Source organism: Camelus bactrianus, chromosome 16 (genome assembly GCF_048773025.1).
Source record: "Camelus bactrianus isolate YW-2024 breed Bactrian camel chromosome 16, ASM4877302v1, whole genome shotgun sequence".
NCBI classification, from domain to species: domain Eukaryota; kingdom Metazoa; phylum Chordata; class Mammalia; order Artiodactyla; family Camelidae; genus Camelus; species Camelus bactrianus.
The window spans coordinates 12406382-12431062 of record NC_133554.1 but is presented as its reverse complement, the minus strand read 5'-3'; the positions used below and the strand labels follow the sequence as shown (position 1 = coordinate 12431062).

The 24681-nt window shown below is 44.4% G+C and overlaps 1 protein-coding gene across 9 annotated transcripts in view; it reads right to left on the bottom strand.

The window, feature by feature from the left end:
• The window catches only part of ACACA (acetyl-CoA carboxylase alpha), a 255754-nt gene that overhangs the window by 24827 nt on the left and 206246 nt on the right, over positions 1-24681 (bottom strand). For all 9 annotated transcript variants that reach the window (XM_074342606.1, XM_074342604.1, XM_074342609.1 and 6 more), the window contains 6 exons: positions 16444-16587; positions 15735-15855; positions 12445-12541; positions 9237-9333; positions 8044-8179; positions 1316-1493 (listed from right to left, as the gene is read on the bottom strand). In XM_074342606.1, the coding sequence (XP_074198707.1) occupies positions 1316-1493; positions 8044-8179; positions 9237-9333; positions 12445-12541; positions 15735-15855; positions 16444-16587 (773 nt within the window). The remainder of the gene's footprint in view (positions 1-1315; positions 1494-8043; positions 8180-9236; positions 9334-12444; positions 12542-15734; positions 15856-16443; positions 16588-24681) is intronic.

Sequence of the window (24681 nt, the reverse complement as noted above, 5' to 3'; positions counted from 1 at the left end):
CACACAAGGCCAGGCCAAGCGGCAGAGGAAACGTTCTGCCCACTGCTATGGAAATGACAAAGTGAAAGGTTTCAGGCCACTTCTAGTGCATCCTAATGATGTCCTATTACCAGGAACATTGCCCTAAACACCTCAAAAAAAAAAAAAAAATTATAGCTAATGCTTGGCACAGCATAGCATTGTTCTAAGTGCTTACTTAAACAACTTCATGACAGTCCCAGGCCCGGTCTACATCCACTATGAGGTAAGGTATTAACTATCCACCTTTCACAGATGAAGAAACTAAGGTACAGGAAGGTAAGAGACTTGTCCAAGTCTAACAAGAGACAGAGTTGGATCTGAAACGAGACAGTCTTGTTGTAAAGTCTGCAGAGGCACTATCTCCAGTCTGATATCAAACCAGGGGCTAAGTGAGGACTTAAAAGTCCCTAAGAATCAAACGTTAACCCAGTGATTTGACAATAAAACTATTGGACTCTCCTAAGCAGCTTCTGAAGTAAGAGGCTGAAATTTTGGGGAAAAGAGAGACATAGGTGCTCTATAAAACGACTGGATGTAGGAACTGGTATGGAAAATGTCAAGGAAATATGATGAGATTTACCTAATTTGATAAGGGTTGAAAACAGATTGTGAAGGGAGGCTGGATTTAATCTGTTTTACTTAAGTGTTTTCAGGTACTCGATGCCTAATAGAAGCCTGGGATGCTCTCTTGCAGTCCTTTGGGCGCTGCAAACACTGTGTTCTCCAAGCCTCCCAGAACACCAGAGTGAGAAGCTGGACTGTGGGGGAGATGCTTTGGTCTGAAACATAGAATTTGGGGGCTGTGGTGCACCTCCACGACCACCCAGCTCGTTCTACAGACAAGGAGAAGCAGCCCAGGCAGGGTGAGGACCGCTCCAGGCTCCTCACTAGTCAGCAGCAGGGCTGGTGAAGACCCCAGGACTCCAGACTGACAACTCAGTCCTTCTGCTCCAACTTGCTTTACGCTCCCCCTGCCACTTACCTAAGAGAGACTGATAGGTATATCTGAACAACATATGGGAGGGAATCGCACAGAGTTCGGGGGCGCCTGGAATAGAGGACCTCGTGGTAAAAGAACCTGGTGTTGGGGGCCACACTGAGAGAGCCTGACTCCAGCCTGGTTCCCGTCTCACGCCAGCAGATGCTACTTAGAAAGCCTGTTTTTCTGACCTTGGTACCCTCTGGGGATAGACAGACTCAGAGAGAGTACCCTTGGTTATAATGCTCCCCAGGAGGAAGCGCACAGCCGGAGGACCCCTAGAGGCAGTGAGCAGAAGAGAGGAAGGAGTGCTACCTGCTTTCTCGGTCAGCGTACATCTCCATGTGCCGGGGGTTGATGGTGGGGTCAATCACGACCCAGGAGCCGCCCCGAAGCTCGGCCTGCGGAGGAATGTAAACCATCACAGGCTGGGAGCACTCCCGCAGGCCATCCACGATGTAAGCACCGAACTTCAGCACCTGGTCGTACATATCTGTGGAGGGCGAGACAAATTGGGAACCATGAAGCAGTGCTTCCAAACACCGTTCACACTGTGGTACACAGAGAAAACAAGGCTGCTCACAGCCAGAGGCGACAGGTCTGGGGGTGCAGCTAACCCAGGTCCTGTCTGGCCACCCTGAAGACTAAAGCGATTGGTGTCTCCACCTGCGTTCTATGTAAGACTGCAGGGGAATCTTCAAAAGCCCACAAGAAGTATATTCTCTTTCCTAAGATTCTGTGTGCAGGCCCTGTGGGTTGCATATCCACTTTACATCCTCCCTGAATTTCTGCACTCAGGTCTCACCACATTAATTCACATTTGCTCTACAAATGTTGAGTATTTTTCACGTCAATATGTGATCTCTCGCACGACATTAAGTTTTCTGGAGGAACTACCCACGCTCTTTTCAGTTCTTCTCGTCTTCTTCTCATTGTGATACTCAGCATACTTTAAGCCCTTAAAATGCAGAGCAAATGGAAATGGATCCTTCAAAAACTTTATCTTCAAAAACTGCATCTTTCCTCTTTGCATCCCCAGGGTCCTGTCCAGTACCTGAAACAGAGTGCTTAGTGTCTGCTGAATAAATGAATGGACACATACATGCGCTTTGGAAAGAACATAGCAAGAAAGAAAAATTAATTCTTTATCAGCCGCATTTTTATCAGGGTATCAATGAGAGAAAAAATTAAATGTATTTAATTGGAAATGTATATATTGGAAATATCACACAGCTGTATAAAAAGAGGAGCCACCTCTTCACTATGCTAAAGACTATACTTCGTAACCCCCGCAAAGGGATTACAAAAGGAACCCTTGGTGCATAGTTAGTCCTTGGAAAGCAGGGCCAGTTATTTATTTCCCAATAATTTATGACTTCCTCCCATTTCCTAGCTCACTGAAGTCTAACCATTGCTAAAGTTTTAGGTTTATGAGTCCAGATGTTTAATGAGTATTTCGGTGGAACCACAATGGATCCTTTTGAAACACCAAATAACAGGTTCAACTGAGTTCAAACTTTCCTATCAAAGAGAGGATCTCAATTTGGAATAAATCAATCTGGAAATCCAAAGCAAAGAAGCATTTTTCAGGAGGTTAAGAGCCAACCAAATAGAAGTTGCTTTCATTGTAGTTACTGGCAAATTAAACCGCTGCCTCCTCTGAAGTAAAAACGACTCTCTATAGAAGCTGTCAGTGAGCACGCTCACGGCAAGGCACAGGCCGTTCTCCAGTGCCCAACCTGGCTGGTCCGGGAAGGAATTGCAAAAATTCGGAAGATGCCCCAGGGAAAACCCCGTACTCTGTGTGGAACGTGAATGGTCACATACTCCGTGTATGTGATCAGAACAAAGACGTTTATTCCTTTGGGAGGAAAGCAAAGACCAAAAAAATTTACTGCTAATTACACAACTGCTCTATGAAGAGCAGGGAATAAAGGACTTTAAGCGCTTTGCGCTAATTCTGTGGTTATGAAAATAATTGCTCAGTTCAAATTATTTTAACTAAATTAATTCTTTAGTGGATATTTCAACCAGTGCTACATAATAAAATAATTGTGTAATTAGCAGTACATTTTTCAGTGCTGCCAAGAGTACGGTCTCAGAACAAGTAACGGAGAGGAGTGGCCCTCAGCGGCGTCATGTGCAGAGAAATGGGAGGCAGAGATAAAAGGAAAAAGGGAAACAACAGAAAACAGCACACAGAAAAGCCATTCCACGTGAAAAAGGAAAAAGTAAGTTAAGAGGTAAATGATCGAGTTTCCAGCTTCTACACTCACTTCTGTTTGTTAAAGACATGTCTGCATCAAAATCCATCTCTGTACTATGATTAACAGACCCAGCTCCCCAGAAAAGGAGAGGACTTTATTTAAAATGTACCCCCATTTACTTAATTAAAAAAAACAACACTTGATTTTACAGTATAAGCAAATTGTTTGGGATAAGTAAGTTGAGTATGTGTGTGTTTTACTTTTGTGAAGTGGACTTTGGTCCCTCCTATTCATCTTTTTTCTTTTTTTAAATTTTTTTTATTGCTCCTGTTCATCTTCACGGCTAGCTCACTGTATACCAGGGTGCGCGGTTACACGTGCACACGCGCGCGTGCACACACACACATGCCATTTAATCATCAGAAAAATCTCATAGCCAAGTGACAGGCCAGTAAACTGAGCCTTAAATAGTAAGTGGCTGAGATAAGACTTTGAATTCAGGTCTCTTTGGCTCCAGAGTCCACATTCAACTACTTCATTCTTAACTCATCACTCTTACTTTGAGGAAAGAGCATGAGGCTGAAGTAATCTGCTTTCCAGCATCTGATACAATGGTGGAGTGAAATAAAAACCAGAAAAGAGACCTGAATAAATGAATATTTCTAAATCTTGCCTGAGGTTTTGGTATGTTCAGAAATATCAGAAATTGTACGACCAGCTATGTGAAGGGCTTGGATCTGACTGCAAAACAATTATCTCCAGGCCCCAAGACTGTGAGCAGAAAAGGGGCATCAAACTTCATGAAAGCTGACAAGCTAGAGACTGAAAACAGTGCCTCCATCTAACCTGGAACAGCAACACCCCACAGTCCAAACCATCACTACACTCAAAAAGCAACAAAGGCTATTAAAATATAAACAAGCACACGAACACACAAACTCTACAAACAACACGCTCGTCCTGAATCACAGCTGCCCCAAACCACGCATTCTGAAAGGCAGGCCGAAGCACTTGGCAACAACCGGGCACACATTTGTTTGAAATCCCTTCCTATTTAAGAGACAGAGCACAAGCAGAGCCAAGAGTAGCAGGGGAGGGCAGGGATCCCCAAGGGTTTCGGCTAGAAATCAGCCCAGGGAGTTGTAAAGCTATGCATATGCCGCCTGTCAGTTCTCAGGCCCTGAGAAAGGCAATGGGAATGGAAAATACTGATAGGTTCCTCCTCGGAGAGGCGGGAGCCTGCGGCTTTCTGAGCATTCAGAGCAAAGCACATCTGCATGAATGGTGATCACACAGTCTTTCCAGTGTGTTCTCAGCACCCAGGCGCCAATCCTGCCTCGGGCCTTCATTGTTACACAACATGGATAAACCGTGGCAGCCACATGTACCAGACAAGGGAGCAAGGCGGGTAGGGGCATCCCCAGGGCCCTGCGCCCTCGAAACTGGAACAGATCTTACTGGCTTGAGGCAAGATTATCTGTTAGAAGCTGAAGGTAAGCGTCAGGCGTACACAAGCTGCAAACACATAATGTCTCTCATGAGTTCATTATGGCCGGCTGACACTGTATGTCAACATCCAAGTAATCAGAGACTTTAAAATGGACTTTCATTCCAGTTAAAGTTTTCAATAAATGTTTTTTTATTGTTATTTATAACCTGTCCCAAGAAAAAATAATAAGTATAACATGAAAAGCCAACTGAGAGTGACCCTGTAGCACTAGCAGTGAGGAGCTTAATATCACTGGGATTTGCATCCTATCAAGCTATTCATGCTGAGGCTGGGACCCTGGTGCTAATTTCTAGTAAATTTCACGCTTGATGTCTCCCTGTTGTGGGTCATTGCCGGTTCGTCTAAATAAACTGCTTCCAAATGGCTCTTCCATCTAAATATTCAGCCAGTTTTTATAATTTAATTTTGCATTATGCTGAATAGCCTTCCGGCCAGAGAGAGCTCATTGGGAAAAAAGCACCAATACCATCTTGACATGCTTTTATTTATTTATTTATATTTTTACTGCTCGAATTAGACCTCCTAGGCCGACTAGTAAAGAGTTTTTTTTTTTTCCCCCTCCACTAATGTCAATTTTCAGCATAGCAAGAGCTGTCTCTAATCTTTTCCTACTCATTACACACAATTTTGGAGTCATTTTACCCACAGTGCAGTCGGCTCCTGGCTGTGTGTTTGTGTGCACTGAGGGATGGCATAATTGTTTATTTTCCCTCCCTGCATAATCCCCAGCCAGTATTGAAACCAAAACTGCAAACATCTCCCCAAGGGATATGGAATGACTCTCCGCTTAGGTCCCTTTACATGAGATAATATGTCGGAAACATCCTGACCTGTATGTAAATATGAGAGGAGGGCGATCTTCCCCTCCTGCTTTCACACTGATCTCTATCTTCCCCAAAGCTTATTTGACTTGAGTGATGTGTAAACGGATGCAGCAGCACCAAAATCCAGAAAACAGAGCTGGTCCTGCTCCACATCAGGCCAATAACTCATTTTTGATTAGGAGTGGGGGAAGGGGGAAGTGGGAGTAATTGTTTAATGAATACAGGCTTTAGGTCGGGGATGATGAAAAAGTTCGGGGTATAGGCAGCAGTGATGGTCACACAACACTGTGAATGTATTTAATGCCACTGAATTGTACTCTTACAAATGGTTGAAACGCTAAGTATTACGTTATGTATATTTTACAATGAAAAAAAGCCATAATTCATTTCTGAGCTCTGGCAGTTTCTGGTTACAATAACCCCAAAGCAGAGGGGAGGTGGGTGGGTAGGAACTTTCTCAGGAACCTAGATGTTCTGATTCTCAGGATATGCTAGTAGATCTGGTTCTGGTCCTAGGCGCTAACCTGTGCTACAGGAAGTAAGACAGATCTGTGTTCTCATTTTTAAGCTAAGTGATCTTGGGAAATTTTCTTAACCTAAGTCTCAATTTATGTAAATTAGGGATGATACTATAACTCACCCTTGGAGGCGCTTCTTGTGATGACTGTGTAAGATGGTGCATGTAAAATGGTTAGCACGGTTTCTGGTGGAGAGAGCGCAACGGCTCTTAACTGCTGTGGTTACTGTTACAAGCCTAGCGGTCAGGCTGGGCCGGAGCCAAAATGTGCAGCAGGATTCAAGCTTTCCCTACAAGCGGCACGCTGCAAACTTTTGAACTCCACGTCTGCCAGGACGAAACGGCCAGGCTGACTTATTACTCCTAAGTAATGTCAGGAAGAGTGAATCCTCGACGGCTCCCCCGGAAGAGAGGTAACTAAGGAGTAACAGCGTTGCATTCTCTCCTAAGCCTTGATGTCACTCCTCCAGCAGAGGAATCTGGGATCAGGTGAAATCTGATGCTGAATGAACCTCACACACATAAATGAAAGGGATTTCAGCTCCCCCGCCCCATACAGTACCTTCCTCCTTTGAACACTGTGGTGTTCTGTTCCACATAGGGCTTTATCATTCTGCGCAAGACATTTTTCTTGACTCTTTGAGGCACTGTCTATTTCTGACTAATTTTTGTTTTCTCTGAAGTATCTAGCTAGCATAGTTTCTTGCACATAGAAACTCAATAAAAATGTGCAGGATTGGCTTGCTTAACCTATACTCTCAGTATCTCGTGGTATTTCCACTGATTTACTATCTTGGTCAAGAAATAATTCACCTTGATAGTCTAGGAAAGTATATAAACACTAATTTGCATGTATGGTCCAAGCCTCTCCAAAGAAAGTGTAAAATGTGGTAGTTCTCCAGTAAATATGGACAAAGGGAACTTTTCAACTGAAAAAACAAACAAAAAAATCGCCCTAGTCGTCCACATTTTGGCAGGGAGGCCTGGCTATACAAAGGCAGGGGTTTCCCTGGCCAGGTGAGGGAGAGCTGTTAGCATAAGGCTCTAATGTCTTTCCACACACAGCTGATGACCTACTAGAGGGTAACATTCCCAGGCCTTTCCTCCCTCAAAGCTAGAGATGCTCCTGCCCCAAGCCCTTTCTGGGTGCCTTAGGGAGAGCTCATTCTTTCAGTGTCTATGTCCTACCTCTGATCACTCTATTTCCTCCAGCAGCATCCACCCCACCTCCTTCCACTCCCCTACCTCATTCCACTCCTTCAGAACCTTGGGTCCTCCCTGATGACTGAAGTGGACACTCATCAGCACAGTCATCCCCTCCTGGCCTCAGCATGGCCATGAATCTCTGGCCATTGGAGAGAGAGCGTCGCTACTCTGAGAGGTGGAGTACGCTCCCTCAGGCTTTCCCTGAGCTGTCCACGGTGGCTCTGCACATGGAGGACCCTCGGTAATTGGTGACACCAGCACAGAGCAGAGCCTTTATAATAATGGCCTAATATGCTGGCGCCACAGGCCCAGGGCTGTTGTTGGATAATACTAAAACATATCACAAACTGCCACAAAGAACAGCCTCTGGTAAGGAATCTGTTCATTTTCTTCTGGTGAAGGCTAATTTCAGAATCTATCTTGGTCACGGTAGGGCATTCAAGACTAACACCAACAAAGAGTAGGCCCCGAAAAGAGGGACGGAGACGGGCACAACCACACTCCCCAGGACCATCAGAACAGCCCGCCAGTCCCTAAATCTACAAGAGCAGCCCACCGAGGCAACACTAAAAGATCCTTCTGAAATTCTGCATGGAATTATAAAAACATACTGAATTTTCCCATCCAAGTTACAACTCAGAAGACACCTCAGAGGGAGCACAACCCCCAAGAAGCCTAGGGTGACAGGCTGTCAGGACACCCACGGGCTCTGCCCAATAAATGCCCCCCCACTGCAGTGTTTAGGGGAATCAGTGAGGCCCCAGGGCCAAGCCACTCACCCTTCATCCCACCAGAGAAGCCTCTCCAGTTGGCAAAGACCATCAGAGGCAGCCCTTCACGGTTGAAGTCCTTGATAGCTTGATAGGTCTTAAATGCAGAGTCTGGGAACCAAACCTGGCCAGCCTGCTGGATTATCTATTGAGAAAAGCCAAAGAGGAAGACGCAATTAACAACACAGCTTGAAGGGGAATCTCTCCAAGGAGAACCAGGTTTCACTGTTAAAAACTCAAAAGCGAGCTGAACAAAAATCATTCATCAAGATCATCATCTTGGAGGTTTGGGAGGGTAGAGCTCAAGCTTAGCATGTATGAGGTCCTGGGTTCAATCCCCAGTACTTCCTCTAAACATTAATAAATAAACCTAATTACCTCCCTCCCCCCACCCCCCAAAAAAGAAAATTATTATTATTTTTTAAAATCATTTTTGAAGTCAAAAAGAAGGATCCTGGATCTTTGACTATTAAATACGACTCTTTTGAAGTTTTGATTACACCACCCTTCTTCAATCAAGAGGGTGAATGAAGCCTTACTGCTTCCAAGGGAAGAATGCAGTCTGAGGAATTCTTGTTCGAAGTCTCCCAAAAACAATTTTACGTGACTCTACACCAACCAAAGCAAGTCAACTACACAAAGTCTCCGAGTCCTCTCACCTCTGTGCTTCTCGGCACAGCTTTCCCTGGACTGTGGTTAATCAACGGACACTTGAGGCGACCCTGCTAAATAACCGCCTCTTGTCTCCCCTGCCCCTTGTTTTCTGGAACTTGTCAGGGTGTGGAAACCTAACCACCCTTTTAAAAGAGCTGGGCTGTGGTGTTCACATTTGGCCTTTGGGCAGACTTCCTTACTGATTCCAGTAGGAGCTCTTCCATGGGTGTGCTGGGAGAATCTGGGGCCAAAGAGCCGTCAGCACATCTCAGCTGCCTTTCTGTAAGACCGTGTACCCAACAGAAGTAGACTGTTTTCTAGCATCAGCAAGACCACTGTAGAGGCCTATTTAATTTTGCAGGCAGGATTTAGCTTGCAGTCCATGTAGTCATCTTAGAAGAAGCACATGATGATGTGAAGTCATTCAAGGCTGCTGCCTGACCCCTCCCCTAACACTGGCGTTCGCAGTTCTTCTGGTACATCCACGGCTCTGCGGAAGGGAAGCGCGGCTCCAAGCACGGGCGCTCAGGGTCCTCGAGGTGACCTACCTTGGCTTCAGAATCCAGGTTTGCAGGATCAGCTGGGATACTTAGTTCCACTGTTCGGGTTTCAACAGCAACTACTCCCACGGGAATTCCTCCCAGCCTGATAAAAAATGAGCCGCATAAGAACCCAATGTATGTCAGCATTACAGCTAGTCATTCATTCTCCAATCCCACATCAACATGAAGGGTGGCAGGGAGGAGTGGGAACAAATACAAAGAGCAGGGGGAAATCTGACTCTTCTAAGGGTAAAGTGTTTCTGTACAGATTTGGTAAGTGTGGTCAGTTTGGTAAATCTGCAGGGAAACTGCCCTGAGAACCATTCCTATTCCCCAGCACAGGATAAATTCAAACCAAGCGTTGTACTAGGGGAGCCCCTGCATTTAGACTCAACAGCCTAGCATGTGTGTGATGTTTTGCCTGCACACACCCATCATTGTTGTTGCCAAGCGAAGTTTCTCAGTTCATCCTACAGCAGGCCTTTGGTGAAGCTGGAGGGGAACTGTCTGAAAGGCAGTCGGAACCTGCAACTCCCTTACTGGCATAGAGCTGCAGTTTTCTATGGAGGACTTAATAACGTGGTTCCAGATAAGGTCTGAGGGTACACCAGGCCTTACCATTGGGCGTGTGGATGGGGAGTGTGCAGCTGTGTTATGTGGATGATGAAAAACATGTGCCAAGTGTAACGGAGGAGGTTAACCTAACCAAGCCCTTAACCTTCTCTTCCTCTGGAGAAGAGCAATGGGACAGGGATAACCTTCAGAAGTTATCTTGGTGGAACAGGTGATCTGTACTGGAAGTAAACATTTAAACTCCAAGCTCTGTTAATTTAAAAAACGATTCAGGAGCTCCAAGGCTCTGCGTCTATACTCCACGATACCCTCCCAACTTGGTCCTCATAAAGATTTCCTAGTTAAAATCTGGAAGAGAGAGGGAAAGTGAATGCGATCGAGCCTGCAAGGTATAGGATGAGTCCTCATTCTGGAAAATGTGATTCAATCTTCAGCTTCTCAGCCGCACTCCTGGGGGTTGGGGCTGGAATGGGTTATGGTCTCTCATTCCCCACAGCATCTCCATAACAAACTTCTCCATGAAGGATGGTCTTTGGTTGTTACACTGGCTACTGGAAATGGATTCTTGTCATCACAGGAGGCCTGACAGGGGCCTGAGTGGGGACCACCCACCCCCTTGTCACTTGCCTGCACTGAATCAGAATCAAAAGCCCTCTAGACAACCAGACAACGAGCAGGAGGTACACAGGAGGGTTTAGAAATATTTCTGTTCACAATGATTAACAATCCAACTGGAAACTTGTAATTGCAAAAGCCACCCTAAATCGGTAACTTATAACTTATATATTAGGGCCCATGTGACCTAATAAAGAACATCTTTATCCGAGTATTACAGTTATTTATTGAACTTGAAAACAGCTCAGAACAACTTCTGTTTTCTATTATACTTCATATAAATTTTATCAGGCTAGCACATGAAGATGCTACATCTTGTTTTATAGTGTGTCCCTGGACAAGGTGCCATGGAATAATAAAAGACAATTTACAGCCAATAGCACACATATTCCAAACATACATACCAAAGATGAGTTTTGGCAGCACTTACAGTAACAATCCCAGAAGAATACATTTATATTTATTTCTCGAAATGCCGTTGCTTTTGAAAGAAGCTAGCTCCATTTGTGTTTTATATACTTGTGAGCATGTGTATATGTTTGGAGGAAGAAACCCAGGACTCATCAGATGGAAAGAAAGAAGTCCGAGGGAGTGTCGCAATAAACAATGGCAGAGCTAACCAAAGCCAAGCTTGACTGAGCTTGCTCGCAGAACAGTCCCTACTCTCCCAGTCATAAGCGTAAAGCATTATTCTCTTATTTCCCATGGGAGGATCTTAAAGACCTGAACAAAGGTTTGGCTTTCTGAGACTTGAAATCCATCATGTTTTTTACAGAGAGAAAATTGAAGCAGAAGAGATGAGACACGTTCTCAGAAAAGTTGGTCCTGGTGTCCTGTGAAGACTCTCCAACAAACTGATAGGTCCTGAATACGAGGGCTCTCCCCAGTACACCACCCCCTCGCCTCCCCAGGAGGAACCCTGCCGGGTGCAAAGACGACTCCTCACTGGGACTCAGAAGCCTGTGGTGGGGCAGAAGCCCTGGGATGCAAGAGGACGCGGGAACTAGTCCCTGGGAGTCTCGCTCTGGGCTGACTCCAGGCTGACCCCTATTCAGAGTCACCGTGAAAGATCCTGTCTGTGGAATCTGCCATTGGATGGTTCCTTGTCACTGGCAGCATGAGGCGTGCTGACCTGCTGGACCAAGAGAACCACAGAGCCTGGAATTATTTCTAAGGCTGGAATCTAAATCTCAACCCAATGTGGCATGCTTGAGAATCTTGAGCAGGTGCCACTTTTCACCAAGATAAGGAAAACTGATTGCCCCCGAGAGGAAGGTGAGCTCCAGATGTGGGTCCCCAGGGTGGCCGTCTCCCGGCGCAGAGCCAGATTAAGATCAGCCCCGGCAGGTGCTTGTTCCGGCGAGCACGGCAGATTATTTCGTGCAGAGCTCGCTGTTGAGTGAAGCACTTCTTAGAGTGGGTATTAAAATTTAATAGAAACTTCAATTTCCCACTTGAAAAAGAGAGGGATCCCTGCCACCTATTCTGGCTGACTTTCCTCACTCATCCTGTTTCAGGTAAAGTGTTTTTTTTTTTTTGGCAATTCAAATCTGATGATAAGCCGGTAGAGTGCGTTTGTTACTTTAAAAATCTCCATGCCGTGAAGGAATTTCTCGGTTACGCAGATCGTTCGGGTGTGTTACACGAAGAAGTAGATGGGAACGATTCAACTGGCACCTACTCCTGAAAGAAAATGGCCTTTGGGGGAGCAGAGGAGGGTCACTGGGGGGCTATGGCTTTGTAGTTGGGCTCTACAGCCCCCAAAGAGCTTTTTTTTTCATCATCATAAAAAGGAAATGTTGTCAAAACAAGACTTCAGATGAAACGCATCACTGGAGTGACACGCTAAGTGACCACTGGGAGCCTGTGCTCCAGCTGTGCTGCCCTGCGCACGGCTATCAACCAGTGTTCTTCGAAAGTTTAGACAAAGAGCGCTTTATTGGTAAAAATCTATATAGCCGTGGCCCTTTCCTTTCCTGTTTTCAGTTGGGAGGAAAAAGAGCTTCCAAAACAAAAGAGCTCTTACCTGGCTCTGCCAACCACCACGGTCTGTGCCCAGGGTTGCATGATCTCTGAGAAGGAGCCATAGTCAAAAAATCCACTCAACCATTGACCTTTCTGGGCTACAGAAGGGAAAGAAAGAAAACACAAAATAGAGACAGTCAATTCACTGAAAAGGCACTGGAACCGGCAAGCTGACGGTTGGATTTGGGGGATAATATGGGGGAGTGCGTTGCTGTTTTTAACCATATCATAATAGATGGAAACATTAGGCAGCTGAATGTTCATCTGCTTTCAGACTTCAGCCCCTGTTTCATTTGCTAGTCTGAATAAAAAGAATCATTTATCTGCAAAAGCATCATTTATTGTTAAACGATGGGGTTCAGCTAGCAGAGAAAGTCTGCATGCTTCTAAATAAATAACCTGACTTTTTTCAAAACACTACAAACATTTGTAAAAAGGTTGCCAAGTCATTAAAGATGTTTTCAAAATGTCTATTTCTATTTTAAAGCTTAGCTTACAGTTTTGTTTGATTTCACTGATTTTCTTTGAACGGAAAGCTGAAGACAGTCAAATGAGAAGTATGAATGACCAAATGAGGACCCAAATTTGGGGACAAGGAAAGAGACTCAGCTTCTCTGCTAGAAAAGCAACAAGATACATCCCCTTTACTTACCGCTAACGAAGTATCATTTTACTACAAAAAAAGAGCCACGCTCATACACGTGATAAGTATCGAAAATACAATGGTTCAGATGCACACACTTGGTGTCATTCACCGCCCTTACACACAGAATTTCCATCACTGGCGAGAGGCATAACTTTCAACATCTTAGTTTAAGAGAAAAAACTTTTGTTCCACAGGTATGCGTGCTTGACCACGGCTTCTTTGACCAAAATCTTCTGCAAATACCCGAGCTCGCCCTCTCAGTTTATGGCTTCTCAGTGAGTCTTCTAATTTGAACATGGCCCTCCGCCCCCTAAAAACCCAAGCCCAAAACCAATTAAAAGTGGAGATCCGAGCAAGCTAACCTCTGCTGACTTAAACAGGATGGAGAGTGTTTTATCAAGACTAAACTTGTAATTACTGTGTTCTACATTCCTTGCCTCTATGGCCCCAGTGTAAAATGTGATCATCCATTTCAAAATTATCTCTCTATCGTGAGCCCAAAGCCGATCGTTTAGATTCTGGTCTCGTGTTGGGCGTCAGTTTGAAGAATATCATGGCACTATCTCCTCTAATAAATGACTTTAACTTTTCACCTAGAAGATATCTGCTTTAACTTATCGCAGGGAATCATCTGCTTTCTTTAACGCTTCCACTAAATTAAAATCTGAAGTCACTCGATTTGGGAGCCAGTGTTAGCTGTGCAGAGACAGCAGGATGAATTACTAGGGAGTCGATGAAAAAATATTATCCAAAAAACAGAAAACTTAGTTTATCACAAATTTATTTTATTCTGGGGACCTCATTAATAATAGCCAGGATAATGCCCGCCCACACACAAACACACACATCTGCTTACCCCATGAAAGAAGGCTCAAATTTTGATGAAGGCTCTAAACCAAACTTCTGAGTGTGTCAGGATGTTGAAATTTTAACTTTATATGCTTGCATCATTTTATGGTTCTTACTTTAATAACAATCATTTGGAACTATAGAATTCATTCCAAAATGGAAATATTTTTTTCTTTAAAAAACCCTCCTGTCTTATATGTTGATTGAGGGAGGGGAGTCATTGGTGGGCTGTGGCTATTGCAGTGGGCTTTATTAGCCCCCTCAAAGAGCAGGTCATGTTCAGTTTAGAGGCAGAACTTAGAAGCCAGCTAACATGGCTCCTGATAATTCCCAGGAGAACACTCACTAAATCTTGTTCTGAATTCTCCCAGAAAAGCCCTAGATTTTAAGGCTGATGCTACCTTGGGTCCACAGTTATTATCGTAAATCTTGGTATAAAAATGAGAGGTACGGAGAAGATTATTATGCTGATTTTTCTGGCTATGTAAGAAAAACTATTTAGTTTTATTAACAAGAAAAGGTAGTGAAGACAACAGGTAACATTTTAAATTAAAATCAACCTTCCTCTGGCGATTTTTCTACACTATCTATAGTTAGGCTTCAGATTAAGCCCAACTCCTAAGTATTAGCTGTGTGACCTTGCACAAATCACTTAACTTCTCTGAGCTTGTAAGATGGTGATCTCGTTTTATCTCTGAGAAGTAGTAAGTCCAAATAAGATAGTGAGTATATATGGAAGTACTTTACAGTCCCACCTGGCTTAGTGGGTGCCCACAAGGTTTATTAAGTCTTCCTTATGAAGACCTCTTCTCTCTCAATCAAATCATAAGAACTCTTAAATTTAAGGAATTATCTTCCATATTCCATTCTCCCTTTAGATATAGCCTTTTTTTTGAGGGGAACCAGTTGCAACAAACAGGCAAAAAAGAACAAGCACTTTCTCAAACAGCCTGAAAAAATGTAGCAGGGGGATTTGGGGCTTCACGAGAGAACCTCCTGGTAAGCAGTTTGGTAAAATTGCAAATGGACTGACGAACAAGAAGGTACATTTGCCTTACATGGAGTTACCTTTTTTTTTTCCTCCTGTTTTTGTTTTTTAGTTTTGTTTTAAAGTTTGGCTAAATCAGCCCCAAGACAGAGAGATGTATTAGATAAACATGGAGGGAGGGCTTGTTCTAATTCAGTTTAGTTATAAAATTAAAGGCTCAGGACAATCTCTGCATGAAGAAACAATCTTATAAAGTAACCTTGTATTAATAACTAAAGCACACAACAATACAATTTCCAAAATCATAAGAGAAGAAGAGCGTATGTGGGTGCATGCCCAGCAACAGCCTGTGGGGAAAAGTGTCGTCACGCTCTACAGCGAAGGGTCTCAAGACCTGTTCTAGACGTGATCTCGTTAATCGCTGCTTGTAGAGACTAGATGGCCGAAGATTCTGGCCCTGTAATTCTATGACTTCATGGCTTACATTTCACTGTTTGAAAGTCTTTGAGCCCATTAAGTAATAAGTGCTATTCTAAGAACAGAATAAACAGAAGAAATGTATTGGGGACTGCAGTGCTTATGACTCAATGGCTGATTGTAAACCTCATTTCATTCATTTTTCATTTGCGCTGGAAGAATTTTCTACCTTTTCTGCAGAGAGCTGTTCTGCAGCTGTCCCTCATTTCCAGGTACTTCAGTGGCTCTGTTTTCTTTGGTATCCATTATTGTGGAGGAATTGGGTAGTGACTGAAAGGAAGACCGAAAGCTTGAGGGTGGAAGGGCCACTGACCCTCCAACATATACGTACTTGGGTGAGGCCGGCCAGCCAGCATCCACCGAGGGTCATAGGGAGCCTTTGTGGGAATAAACTCGATGACTCTATCTATAGGATCCTTGGAGTTCAGCAGAGGAACTGAGCTGTGCACACTCTAAAAGGAGATTGAGATGGAAAGAGCACCGTGGTCAGAGAACAGTCCTCCACTCCAATCCGCAACAGTCGTTCTGACAAAGGCAGCAAGGCCCCCGTAAGGAATGACACCCGTTAGTCCCAATCCTCAGCTGGAAGCACCCTGATCGTGTGCCAACCCTGGGGGAACGTGTACAGCTCTCAAGTCTCACGTGGGAGCCTGGCACAACGGGGTGCGTTCTGACTCGTGATTTTCAGTGTGCCCAGGCTTTCTGGGGAGCTCTGCAGAGGGAAGGATGCCTCCTACAAAGGAGAAAGGCTTCTTCCACGATGAGGAAGAAGCTTTAATATGGTGGGATCTGAGCCCAGATAGACACAAAGGCTTCTGTGGCTGGAAATCATCAGAAAGGGGCCTAACCAAAGAAATCCAAAGGCATTTTAAATGTAGAAGGCCAAAGATGTCTCTAAGGAAAAAAAGAAATCAACTGTTTTCAGAGGAACATTTTGTAACAACTTCCTCTATCATAAAGGAGTCTGCAACGCAGAGGCAGTGAGCTGCGGCAGGAAGGCCGGGCTCCGTGGGCAGTCAGTGCCGGGCGGAAGGGCTCACCTCAGGCATGTACGACAGCCAGTGCAGGACGGTGAACACGCCTTCAAAGTCATCGCAGACGGTGCTGTGGGTCACCCCGTTGTTGTGCATGATCTGGATGCCCCCGAGCTGGTTGTTGGAGGTATACACCTCCCTCCCGAGGACCTGCAGAAACAAGCGAGAGGAAAGACAGAGAGAAAAGGCGAAGTCTGTTTTGCAATTCTCACTCATTCTTTTCTCCACAAGACAGGGACTCCAGCCTCCATGCGTTGTGCTAAGGGACTATCTGGACCTTTGTCCTAAAAAGAAAACTTAGAAGACAAAAAAGAGTTTTAAACAACCACACAGTCTGTTGCAATTTTAACTACCAGCAAGCCTCTCTCTCTGCTAGCTGCCACAGGTACAGGCAGCATCTTGACTCTGAGCTGAAGCCCCAGTGGTGGGTAAAGCTGGACCCTGAGACACAGGCCACGTCCTCTCCCGCAGGCTTGGCGGGGCTGCTGCACGTTCGCACAAAGAGGTAACCTGCCTGTCTCCTGACAATCTCGAGGGACACCCAGTTAAAGAAACACTGTGAGGTTTGGGTTCTTCATTTTTTGTTTTTGTTTTTGTTTTTTTTAAGGGTTACTTTTCCCCTTGACATTTGTTTTCTAAAGCTGGTCCCCTCACAAGCTCTGCGCATGGCAGAATCCTGCAGCAACTCATGACACGCACAGGAACCCCTGAGTCTAAAGTCCTCTTTGTGTGCTGGGTGCAGGGCAGTGATTTACACCCAAACCCATTTCTCTTACATGCTTCCCTGTGCTTCCCTCCTGTGCTTCGGGGGGAATTCAGGGCCTCAGAGCCCTGGTGTGTCCCTAGAGGAGTTTAACCCTTGTGAGGCTGAAAGGCACCTGCAATTGGAAACCATAAAGTTTCTTTTAAAAAGAAAAAAAAAAAAAAAGACAAAATATTCTTCAACTTGGAAATTGAAGGGTTTCTTTTTCCCTTGAAGACTGGTTAATGATTTCTTTCAGGGAGGGAGGTTTTCTGACCCAGCAGACGGAAGCTGGGCGGCCTGATCGCTGACTACCGCAAACTGCTGAGTGTGTGGTAATTGCCAGTCATCTCTGGTAGCCCTGGAGAGCTCTCAACAGTTGTAAAGCGCTTACTGTGTGCTACCTTTTCTTTTCCCCTTCCCCTCCTCCTTCAGAAAATCACCACAACACGGAACTTCTTCCTTACTTTTATTCATTTCCAGTCTCCAGGGAGAACCTAATAAATGAACATTCAACCTGTATATTCCCATCTCGCCCCTTCTTGTCAGGAGCTGAGAGAAGCTCCCCTGCATGCTGGGTGAGCCCGACTTGAGACCCTCCCAAGGCTGAGGGGGGAGGTGACCAGAGTAGTCACCTCAGTGTGACCTGGTGGCCCTCGGTCCCTTTAACTTCAGCCAGGAGGGGTGGAGGAGACTCTTACGAAAGGAATATAGGAAGCAAGGAATATGCTCTCAGGTTACTGCTTTCCTTGCTGAAGACGCGCAGAGAACAAGCCCTTGCAGGCAGCCCTGAGCGGAGCGACATGCCAGCAGCTCCCATGAAGGGGCCTCCGGGACAGGAGAGCCCGGGCCTGACCACTGGGCTCCCCTCCTCCTCTCGGTCTGTCTTTAATCTCAGCCTGGGACCGCGGCTCTTTTCTCATTCTCCTGCTGTCTCTTTCCATTTGCCCTCTCTCTGACTGATACACTGATCTCTCGGTCACTCGGCTTTCTGCTCCACTGAGTCCATATTACTAATAACACCTCCGCCACGGCCAGTTTACCTCATGAAGGCAGGAGCACATCATTACAAAATAAACTCATAACTTTGACATTCTAGCAAATACACGCCGTTTGTTATTTTTATGGCTTTAGTCTTTCTAACAGGCAGAGGGCATTACATACCTGTTTCATTTATATCTTTAAATGTGTGCACACATGCACACTCGCACATGCATCAGGAAACAAAAGGATGGAAAACCAACCCCAGACAAACATCCAAAGCAGTCAGCTGATGGGGGATCCTGGCGGAGGCAGAAACCCTGTCACTCAGGGAGGCCACGCTCTGATCGGGCTCCGGTTTTATGGGCGCCATAAACCCGATGGCCCACAACTGGTCCTTCTGGGACAGACTGCCTCTCTGCCAGAAGTCATTCAGTGTGATCAGCAGTATTTTTAATTATTAAAATAAAATCGGAAAGGGGGGAAAGAAATAAAAAGGAGACACTGCGCTGACCCTGAATACCCAATACTCACAATCTGGGTCGGGAGCCGAGGATGCCTCGCCGCCCAGGAGAGGGAGCTGGGGCTGTTTTCTACCCAGAAACACTGTTTTCTTTCCTGGGAAACACTGTTGCTAGTGCCTGATAACGTCTGGACACTTAGAACCTCACACCTCTCCAAAATCAGTAACAGACGTAGGAAGGACCAATCTCAGAAAAAGGGACGGAAGCCAACTGAGAGAGGCTTAGCTGTTCAAATACACCTCCTGCGACGTCTCTGCCCCTGAGACAGGAAAAGCACCTTCAAGCACCGGGCTCCTCCTGGAGGCTCGCACCTGCCCAGCCCACACCCAGCTTCTTCAAACTAACCAGGGACAGGCTCGGAGGGAGCAGGAGTTTAATAACTTAGCGTGTCTTCCCTTCAAAAGTGGGAACACAGGTTCTGACGCACTGGCATTGTTCTGAAAAGGCAGCAGTATTTCTACATGTCTTCTCCCCTGGGTTCAGAAAGAAAACCCGGGCTTACCACAACCAAGAACGTTACTCTGGGCTAAAGAAATGTCTGTCATGTGAGAGGGTTCATTGAATTTGGGAATTAAAGAGAAAAATTTTAGGACAGCCTAACAGAGCATCCAAAGAGCTTTCCCTCATCAGCCTTATCATAGGATTGGGGGCGGGTGGAGAGGGGGAAGGACACATGAAAATGAAACCTGCTCCACTAACCACAAACACATGCTAACAATCACAGCCACTTAACAACCGGTGAAGGGAAAGCAGGAGCCTCCAGTTCATCTTGAGCGACCATGTGTTTGGAGCATGCACCAGCAGAATGAGGGCGCACACAATAGCTCCTGATTTATAGGGGTCGTTGCTGACTCAAGTGGTTTTAATGATTTTAGAATACTTCACAGCAAAAGCTCCCACCGCAGAAGCAGAATCTGGGCGAGGACAAAAATCCCTTCTGCCTAACCCCGAGATGATCGTGCTGGAACCGTTACGCAAACCCCGCCGAGCATCTAGGAAGGCAAAAAAAAAAAAAAAAAAAGAACCCACGTGGATGGAACCACTGTTTTACTCTTCAATCTGTTGTTCTACCAACCTTCTACAGAAAAAACGTGGGGTAAACCACCCTCACCAACATAATACTTTCGTCAAGAAGGTGAGCTTCATTTCATCATTTTTTTTTTTCCAACTTGGGCATATGCATTCTTGTGGAAGTCAAGTTGCTTGCTGTCTTCCATTTCTGAAATTATTCTTCTCACGTTTTAGACTGCATGGATACAAACCTTTACTTTATCTGCCCAACAAGCATCAATAACCATTTAAACGCAGGAGCCATTCAAACACAGGTGACCCTCCTGAGGCCCCACTTTGCTGCCCCTCCAGGTCTAAGTGGGGAGGCAGTGCCGTGAAATATTAGGAACAGGCACCACCTCGGAGTCCCTTTCTGAAGAGGGCCTATGCTGCCGACAGAGCTGAATAAGGGCTGAGCCTGAAAGAGGGTCTTCACCCACTCTCAGTATAAACTTAAGCCTCATCCAGCACTCATTCATTGCCTCTGGCAGACCTGGGAATTAGGAACACTGCATTAAGCCCGTGATGAGCAGCAGAACTCAATTGTTACAGGCTCCATGCAAGATGCTACACGGCCTTTAGAAATTTTGAGCTACACAGGAAGTGCAAATGAATGCAGTCCCACATACATGCTAAGGCCTCTGCTGCTGTTCCTGCTTATCTGGAGACACTGCCGACAGCTCGTGGTTTACCGTAGCTGACAGGCAATGAAAACAGTCTAATATACCGCCTGCTCTCGCCTTTAAATCCCTTTTTGGAGATCAAGATAAACACGTTCCTTCCTTCCCCAGTGCTCCAGACGTTTGACTGAAGTGGCAGGGCATTGTGAGGTTTTGTGCAAATGAAATCACTATGTAATGCTGAATGAGTGTAGTATTTACTTGTCAGGATATTTGTCAGCACACAGGCATTGAGATTTCCAAGTTTCATAGATGCAACCTAGCGCAATTTTTTAAAAAATTGCTTTTGTCCTAATACACCCATTATGCTGGGGACCCTCAGACTTATAATAAGCAAGTATTTGTAATCATGTGCTTAAGATATGAAAAATAATGATGCATAGAATAATGATGGAATAAAAAGAAAAAAAGGAAATCTGCTGTTTTTCCTCCTTTATCAACCTTTCCCCCTTTAAACAATCTTTGGTGGGTCAGGGCAATCTTCTAGCTGAAGAAGAAGGGAGTACAAAAGTCTTCTTGCAACGAAGAACGAAGCTGCACGAGCTGAGTCCTTGCTGCCATCCTCCCTCCTTCTCATTAGGGTATTTCCATTCTCAAGAGGATCTGAGGAGGGGTTTGTAAATTTCCTCCGAGCAATTGTCATCTCTGGACTTCATTCCATGACTCTAGATATTAAAGTCACTCTGGGATCTGTCAGGTTATTGATAAAGGTTTGGCTAAGGCAGAAAGGGAGAAAGAGATGAGAAAGAATAAGTCGGAACAGGGGGGAAAAATGATAAAATAGGGACAAAAGAAAGGAGGAAGGATGAGACAGAGGAAAAGGGAGGGGGAGAGAAGAGGAAGGGGAAGAAAAAAATGCAATAGCTCATCCACTCATGCTGCTAACACCCTCCTCCCTGACCTGAGAGGACTACATTTTTAAAAGCTGACAAGTAATTCAATCTCCAATTAACAATTTTAAGTGGTGCAGCACATATTACCATGTAACTGTTTCTCCAGGAATATATCCAAGGGTGAATGGAATTAAATCTCTAGGGAGACAGGACCAGTGCCTTAAGCCTCATCCAGCACTCATGAGACCAAGAATATTTGGGGATTCCAAAACAGAGCCTCTTAATACACAGACTCAGGGTTACAAGTGCCTCTGCCCCCTTGGTCACCACTATTGTTACAGGCTCACTGCAGAGCTGGCTGGCAGCTGGCAGGCTAGGGCTGGGGGTAGAGAAGGGCAGCAACACACCGCTGGCACAGGATGGGGAAGCCTGTGACTTGAGCCACAGCTGGATTCAACACTGTCCGCTGCAAGACCAAAATCCTCTCCATAAGCAGCCAAATTAGGAAGTGATCAGGTTTGCTGCTGGATAAATTGGAGTAAAGAGACGGTGCTACCAGTGGTAGGAAAAGATGTTTGGTCAAAAAGAAACTGAGATACAGGCCAGAAACAACACTGAGAGATCTCTGTTTACTGAGATGTTGGGAGAACAGAGGAGTCAGTTGGACGGCAGATGACAAGGGTTTGAAGATGGACTGGGTGAGGAACAGACACTCATTTTTAATGGAACTGGGGTAGAGAAGAGCCACATGACAGTTTCCTTGTCAAACATATGAGAAAAGGCACAGGCTTCCGGAGTGAAAACTGACGCCAAATGAAATCACTCATCTCAGGGATCCATCAACTGCTCATTTCATTGCAGACCTGAGCATACTGAAATAGATTACTTCCAAGTATGGAAATTTTTTAAGTGTCTGGTCTATTGAGGCATAATTCACATCTACTAAAATTGTCCATTTTTAGGTGTACAATTCTATGGCATTTGACATCACATATAACCACCACCACAATCACCCCAAAAGCTGTCATCAGCCCCCAAAGTATTCCCACATATAATCAATTTTTCTCTCACCCCTGACAACCACTGATCTTTTTTGTGTCTCAACAATTTTGCCTTTTCTAGAATGTTAGATAAATGGAAGCCAAAATGTAGCCTTCTGAGTCTACCTTCTTTCAGTCAGCATAATGCACCTGAGATTCATTCATGCTGATGCAGGTGACAGTAGTTCCTTTTCACTACAGAGTAGTATTCCATTTTATGGACAAACCACAACTTGTCTGTCTGTCTGCCTCTTAGTGGACAATTGGGTGGTTTCCGGTTTTTGGCAATTAAAAGCTGCTATACACATTTATGTACAGGTTTTTGTATGGATACATATTTTCATTTCTGTTGAGTAAACATCTAGGAGTAGGCTGCAAGATTGTATGGGAAGTGTATGACTAACTTTTTTTTAAAAAGCTAAACTTTTTCAAAGTGGCTGCACCATTTTGCATTCCTACCAACGCATGTGAGAGTTCTGGTTATTTTGTGTCCTCACCAGTACTTAGTATTGTCAGCTTAAATATTTTTTTGGTTTTGGTTTTTTTTTTTTCCCCTTTTAATGAAGGTACTGGGAATTGAACCCATGACATCATGCATGCTAAGCAAGCATTCCATCATGGAGTTATACACACCCTTCTTAAAAATTTTATTTTAGAGGTGTCTAATTGTGGTTTTAATTGGTATTTCCCTAATGACTAATGATAAACATCTTTTCATGTGCTTATTTACCATCCTTATACCTTTGTTTAAATTTCTTACCCATTTTAAAAATGACTGGGTTGTTTTCTTATTATTGAGTTGTGAGAACTCTTTATATATACATATATTTATATATATATTTTTTATATATTTAAATATATTTTATATATATTTAAATAAATATATATATTTTTATATATTTAAATAAATATATATATTTAAATCCCTGTTTTTCAGTCACCTCCTAGTGTTTTTTCTGAATAGGATACAGGACATGAGGTCCTATGGAAAGGCACATGGCTGTGTGGCTGACTGCCTGTGCCCACCAGGCACAGAGTTTGGTGCCTGCTGGGACCTGGCTTCTTGGGGAGTAGCACTGACTGTTCATCTCTGCAACCTTTTTGTTTGTGTTTTCTCATTTACATCTGGTGGGCAACAATTTAATTTTCCCCCTTGGAACATACAAAAATCCGGTTACTGTCTTTTAGCCTAAATTTTAAGCTTCATGAAAGCAGGAATCATCTTTATACCTAGAGCATAAGAACAGAAATTTACACCTAAGAGGAATGCAGTAAGTGCAAGTAAACTGCCGTCATTCTTAGTGCTCTGCAAAACTCAGCTCTGATTTGTATTTTCAGCGAGCTGAACTACTATAAGCCAAAGGAATCTCTCCTATTATTGTTATAATGTCGTAGTGGCTTCCTTAAGCAAAATGAGTGATTCAATTTTCCTCCCCTTTTAGTTTTCCCCAGTGGACACACTGAGTTTTGACTTCAAAAATCCTTTACCTGGGCTAGAATTAAGCTAGTAACTCGATATACTGTAAAGTCATATTATATTAGGGTTGCTCTACTGAGCTGCATAAACCTGCTTTATCTGTTGAGAAAAGACATATTTTATCAATGGGTTAGATAGAAAATGAAGACACCCAAAACCTGATTATATGTTCCAGTAGTCTTGACTTCTCATAATTGCATCTTATGCTGTTGGTTACATTTGGGTAGGTTCCATTCCCTAATAAATACTGATTTCTTGATTTTTCTTATGTGCATATTATTTTAAAGGGTTTAAATTCCAGACGCTGAAACATTTAAAAAATTAGGAATCAGTCAAGAATCAACCAGAAAAACTTGAAGCCTGGGCATGATAATCTATAGTTCCATCTAAACAGCTCTTCAAGCCTCTCCTTTCATAATTCAACACTCCCAACTGTGTACATTAGCTGATTAGGCTGTGCGAGGACGGCCACTCTGAATGAGAGGGGACACAGCCAGATTTGGATCCGTGCACGGGGGACATTCCCCAGAATGATGAACAGCCCGGAGACAGATTTCTAAACAGTCTCATTTCCCGTGTCTTTATCATATTCACACAGCAGTCTATGCACAGCCAGGGACCAGGTCTGTCTTCCCCCTAGAAGACTGAAGTCCTTGCACTTCTAATCTACCAACGTGTGCAGTTCTTGCACTTTTAATTTATGAGTGTTTAGGGGGGGACCTCTCTGACTTGGGAACATATTGGCTCGGTCTAATGCTTGGAGATTATTAAACTCGGAGCTATGCTCCACTATCAAGTCTACAGATCTTTTATTTAGAAGATATGGTGCTCTAAATGCACAAAGAGCTCCCTGTCACCTTCACATTAAAGCCCCTAGTGCCTGGTAAATGGAATTATATAGCTGTCATCTCCTTTCC